This window comes from Cornus florida, unplaced genomic scaffold, assembly GCF_030987335.1.
Source record: "Cornus florida cultivar Cherokee Brave unplaced genomic scaffold, ASM3098733v1 CherokeeBrave_3.0.0_Hap2_Chr06, whole genome shotgun sequence".
Lineage (NCBI taxonomy): Eukaryota > Viridiplantae > Streptophyta > Magnoliopsida > Cornales > Cornaceae > Cornus > Cornus florida.
In genome coordinates, this window is record NW_026775576.1 from 96,510,701 (window position 1) to 96,516,584 (window position 5,884).

General features: G+C 32.4%; 1 protein-coding gene across 1 annotated transcript; it reads left to right on the forward strand.

The window, feature by feature from the left end:
- Positions 1–2,503: 2,503 nt before the first annotated feature.
- Positions 2,504–5,018, forward strand: LOC132315048 (F-box protein At2g39490-like). Its single transcript, XM_059813809.1, has 3 exons — positions 2,504–3,394; positions 3,626–3,784; positions 3,882–5,018. The coding sequence occupies exons 1-3, from the start codon at positions 2,564–2,566 to the stop codon at positions 4,230–4,232; spliced, it is 1,341 nt and encodes a 446-aa protein (XP_059669792.1). The 5' UTR covers positions 2,504–2,563; the 3' UTR covers positions 4,233–5,018.
- The last annotated feature ends 866 nt before the right edge of the window (positions 5,019–5,884 follow it).

Here is a 5,884-nt window from a genome sequence, read left to right on the forward strand (position 1 = left end):
TTAAGAGGCTTGAAATCATTATAGAAAGGATAATTTCACCCGGATGAGCAATTATTATATAATGAGCAATTAAGCGAATAAAAAATAATAATGGTTTTTTTGCGTCAAACTTCAGTTCCTTGCATATGGACTATGGTCATGACTCAGGAGTTTTATTAGCTTCTTATCCTTGATTTCACATATTGACAAATCTTACTACAAAAATACAGGTAACTGACTTTTATGTATATCGAAGAAAAAATAAAAATAAAAATGTTAATTTGTACATTAATTGTAGGAATAGATTGCAGAAGAAATGAAGCATCCCAGAAAGTCAGTTACATTAATGGAGTAGAAATTCCCAGAATAAGTCAAGTTGATAGATTAAGAGGTTTCTAGATTACTAACATTTTTTTCTTTTCCGATTGAAGCTTCCATGTTAAGCAAAACTCATTGGGATTTGATTTCTTTTCTCATACTAGAAGCTTTGATTATATATGACACGCTTTGCTGTTGATATTTGATTTTTATTATTATTATTATTTTTTCTGATCTAAATACAATGAAGTGATGGACTAAACATGACTAATATAGTACACCATGCATGACTAATTTTCGATTTGTGAAAACGAGTTTTACGGAAGCTTCATGTCGTACACAACAAAAAAATCAAAGTGTTTGAAAAAATCAAGTTCGATTTTATTAGTACATTCATATTTCATTCAATTTGAATCTTTATTTGACTAACATTTTATGATTGTTCGGACACACAAATAAGCGAATGCACCATATGTTACATATTTTGGGATTCTATAATCTCGTTAATCATAATCTATCACATAAGCATGTCTAATTTTTTTTTTTTTTTATTTTGACTTGGTCTCAAATTATGTAATAATTTCTCTAAAATAATAATAAAAATAATCATAAGAGAGAGAATTTGAATTTATTTTTTGTCGAAATTATCTATGTTATGGATGATCTGTCCAAGCTTTTTATCTCCACCTAAAATTATTTAAAATGTATGCAAAAAGTTATCACCAAATCTATTCCATTTTTAATACTAAATCTATTCCACCATATGAAAACTGCAAACCAATCTTACAAGACTACAACCACCCTCATTTAAAATTTTAATTCACTACATTATTAACCTAAGTAATGTATTTTATTCAACAAGAAATCTAGGTTGACCTCTCTTTAATTCATACTCATTGACCATAACATAAAAATGTAACTAATTAGGTTGAGCATATATATATATACATTTAAATTTTTTATTTTTATTCCTAGTGCTAAAGTTGAATGTCAGTGAATATATCTCTAGGCACCTTAATCCAATTTTGGTGTCTAGAGATATAAATATAAGTTAAATTCGGTTCGATTTTTCTTCGAGATTTACATATAGAAATACTAACATAGACCAGACCACAAAGGTCAGGCATGGACCTATGTGATGCCTAGTGGGAGTAGCTGCCCTACTGATTTATTTTTATTTTTATTTTGGACTATGTAGCTATAAATTTTGAAAATTCTCCCACTGAAACACTTGAAAAAACTTCCAACAAAATTTCTAGGTTTGGGTATAGATGTTTCACCTCACAAGTCACGATATGAAAAAATAAATATAAATAAATCCATTGTTGAAACATCAAAAAGCCTTGAATAATTGTTTGCCAGTGAGGCCCAGCTAATCACTAAATTGGGTAATGTAAAAGTTTGAATTCTTGTCCCACCACCCAATCACATTGTGCATCATAACAGAACTTTCCCCTTAATCTTATGATAATCCATCTTTATCAGCTCTTTAAAGAAGGATCAACTATTATATATATATATACACACACACACATACATATATGTATATATGTGTGTGCCAATGCGCGTATATATAGATATATGGTGAAGTCTCTTACTGGGTACAGACTTTTCCACACCATGTATTGAAAAACTAAGCAGCACTTTCCTTTCTCCCAGCAGGAGTCAAGTTCTAGATCAGATAAGATGATGGTATTGATCTTACATATATTGGACTATTGGAGCATTGCTACCTAGCACATCAATGCCCTTCTTCCTGGAAATTTAATCAATTTGAAATTGGTAGACATGGAGGAAAAGACAAATCTCAAGGTGTGAAAGGGGAACATTAATTACACAATATAATTTTATATATGCACCCTTTTAAAAATAATAATAATAAATAAAAATAAAAAAATATTAATTTTTTATGCATAGTTGGAGTAAGTAATGTATACCTCTCCACATCAAACCCCATAATCAAATAAAATTCCAACAACCAATTGCATTCATTTGCTTCTTCAACCTAGACACAAAAAAAAATTGGAGTTGGTAATGGAACAATCCTTCACAGTATCTGCTTTCTTTTTCAGGATTCACATATTTTATTCTCTGATATTGGAATTAAATATAAAGTTTAAAAGTCATCATATACAAAAAAAGTCAATTTCTTATCAATTTTATAGTCGGACTAAATCGCACGACATTTCAAAAAGCAGCAAATTAAACGCGCATGGTACTTTATAAATGAACCAAACATTTCAGAGTTGGATTGTAGTACCACACAATGGAGAGCGAAACCCTTGATCTAATCAGCAGTGTACCGGAAGACATTATCAATCTCATAATGTCGTTCCTCCCACTGAAAGAGGCCGTCAGAACTAGCGTTGTTTCGCCTCTTTGGAGAGGAATTTGGACACCATACAATGTAAATTTGGACATTGATTCAGATGGCAGACGTAGCCACCGAGCTAATGAAGGTGTGACGCGAGTCATTGATACATTTCTGAAGTCTTACAACAATCTCGAGCTTTGTAAGCTCTGTTTAAGGTTTGAAATGAAAGAGAAGTTGATCATCTTAGCTGCTAAAGGAGTAGACAAAGAGCTTCATCTAAATTTCTCAGAAGAGAATCAAGTCACAAGTGATTTCAATTTGAAATTGGAGGTAACTTGTCAAAGTCCAGCTAACGATTTCCCAGAGTTAGCAGCTGGCTTTGCCTCTCTCAAGACTCTCCATCTGCGATCAGTTACTGGTCTTGCTGAGGATATAGTTCCTGCTTTGTTCTCAGATTTCAAGTTTCTTGAATGCTTGAAGCTTGAGAAATGCATTGGGTTGCGATGTCTAGAGATAAACGCGGGTGGTTCTCTCAAAAGCTTGACAGTGGTGGACTGTCCTGACTTGGCTGAGATTACTCTTTCTGCTTCTAATCTCAAATCCTTCTCGTATCAAGGAGTTCTTCCTCGGATTCAGCTGAAGAATGGCGTGAACCTTGTTGATGTCATGCTCGATATGAGAGATGGTATAGGCCACAATGAGTTCGATTGTGAGGAGCTTTTATCATTACTAGCAGCTTTAAAGGATGTTCAGGTTCTCACTCTCAGTGGTTGGCTTCTTGAGGTATTATTTTCTTTTCTTCGCTTCTTGAGAACTAAACCAGTATCCAAATTCCTTGATTTTTTTTTTTTTTTTTTTTTCGTAAAGCACGTAACGAACTGCTCAAATTTGAGAAGGGGGGCAGTTTATTTTGTTCTTAGCTTCATGTAAATGTTGGCACACACAATGAACCTGAAGTGGTCTGATTTTTACATGTGCATCGATCTTCTAACTCGAACTGTTTGGTGATTGCAGTGGCTATGCTCAGCAGGAGTGATTTTCAGCAAGCTTGAGTTCAGATTCAACATGTTAAAAGAACTATGTTGGACAGACTCTTCCATTGATGCACAAAAGCGCGCTTCCTTAGCTTACTTCTTGGACATCTGTCCTCTATTAGAAACACTAACCATAAATGTAAGTGTGCACAATTTTTATCTTCATGTACTGATTAATTATCATACTACCTAAACATTCAAATCCTAACACTTTCAATATTTGACGAAACTGGCAGAATGATGGAACGCGAAAACCTATTACTTGTCCACATTTTTGCCATTACTGGCACGAGCCTTATTTCCACCTGGATTCTTCAGTTCCGAAATCGACTTCTTTACAACTTCAGCACCTTAAAGTTGTTAAAATGGCGGGATATAGAAACCAGGAGGATGAGTTATTGGTAATGGATCTTCTACTGAAGAAAGCAGTCATACTCCAGTCCATGACTGCAACGTCGGGGCAGAATGATTTGTGGCACGTTGTCAGGATACCCTTGAGTCAGCTAAAGCAAACGGCTAGGTGCCAACCTGAATTCAGAGCTATCTTATCTCCAAATGAGAAATATTTCTTTGGATTCATCAAATAAATTTTGCAATATGTTACGTTCAACGTACAGTTAAAAGGAATTTGTTCACTTTAGAATTGACATATTTTGTTACTTTGTATGTAATGAATTTGCAAGTTCTTCAATCAAGTTGTGAGTTTTTGTGTGATAAAAAATTTGGGCTGGAGCAATATAGATATGTATTAACCTAATTAATGGATGAAAAACATTAAGTGAACCTAAGTTCATAACTTCATCCTTTTGGTCTTGTATACAGACATCTACTATGTTACAAGAGCTCCTTTTTGAGTGATTAGCGTCGGCTTGGAGCAGTCTTTTGGGACCTGTTTTGGTACGTTTATGGTTGTCAACAATGCTGAACCATGAAGATGGACTTTAAAGTATTTTAGTCTCCTGTTTTTGGACCACAGAGACTGGTTGACAAGTTGCCAGTCTAGAACCACATGGTTGTGATCAATTCTTCAACTTGCCCCATCTTTTATATATGGAAAATGATTTTTTTTACCGAATAGTTGAAGTGAATTGTTAGATCTACTTTTTTTAATTTGTCAATTATGTAACAAATAAGGAAGTGAAGCCTTCCACTCGTTGTATTTGATATAAATAACCGATTAAAAATTATTCGGTAAGGTAATTCAATGTAAGATATATATATAATTTACAAAAAAGGAAAGATGTCTCATTCACTTTTTTATTTGGATTTGATTTTTTTTTTTTTTTAATTAAAAGAATGAGAAATAAAATTTGTATATCTTTTATTAATATACCCTTATTATATAAAATTATCACACATTAAAATTTAATAACAAATTTTTGGAAAGGTTACAAAAAGAAAATTACATGTTGGTTTGTGGTCCTCCTTATTTCTCTCTCCTCTTCGACTCAATTTTGGACAAATAGAAAAGGGGCACGGGCCCAAAGTTGTAAAAGTTCTATAAATATATGGCTGATTAGTGCATAAGCCCAAACAAGGCCCCAAAAATTCATTGGGTCTTTAGTTAGTTTAAACACAATATAGTAAAAATTTGAGTGTCTTAAGTCCAATAGCAATATAAACCATATAGTGTATTATATACTTTTATTTATATCATATACATAATATAAACCATATACTCTTTTACTTTTAGTATTACTTTTAATCTCGTCAAATTGAAAAACAATTCATAATCATACAGTCATACTTATCATTTTGTCAAACATCACATAGGCATTCTTATAAAGCTAACAACTACGGACTATGAGCTAACTATTCCTTTGGATTCATCAAATAAATTAGCAATATGTTTTGTCCAATGCACACTTGAAGAGATTAGATGTATATTACTCAATTAATGGATGAAATACATGTTAGAAAATTAAGGTAATATATGTTGCTAATTTAAGAAAAAAAGGCATATTAATTTTAATTTAAAACTATTCATTCCCGCTATACTATTAAACATTATAATCACATGTATATTAAATTTATCTACCAAACACACTTTAAAATAAAATACAACATTAATAAAATGAACTTGAAAATGGGGGCTAGTATTGAATATTACGTCTTTAATTCAAATTTCTGTGGATTCTCATCTTAGAATTGGGTTTTTGAATCTAATTGGGTCCAGCCCAATCTCTAATAAAAAAATAAATGATTTTGAGCCCACGATATAGATAGTCCATAGACTCCA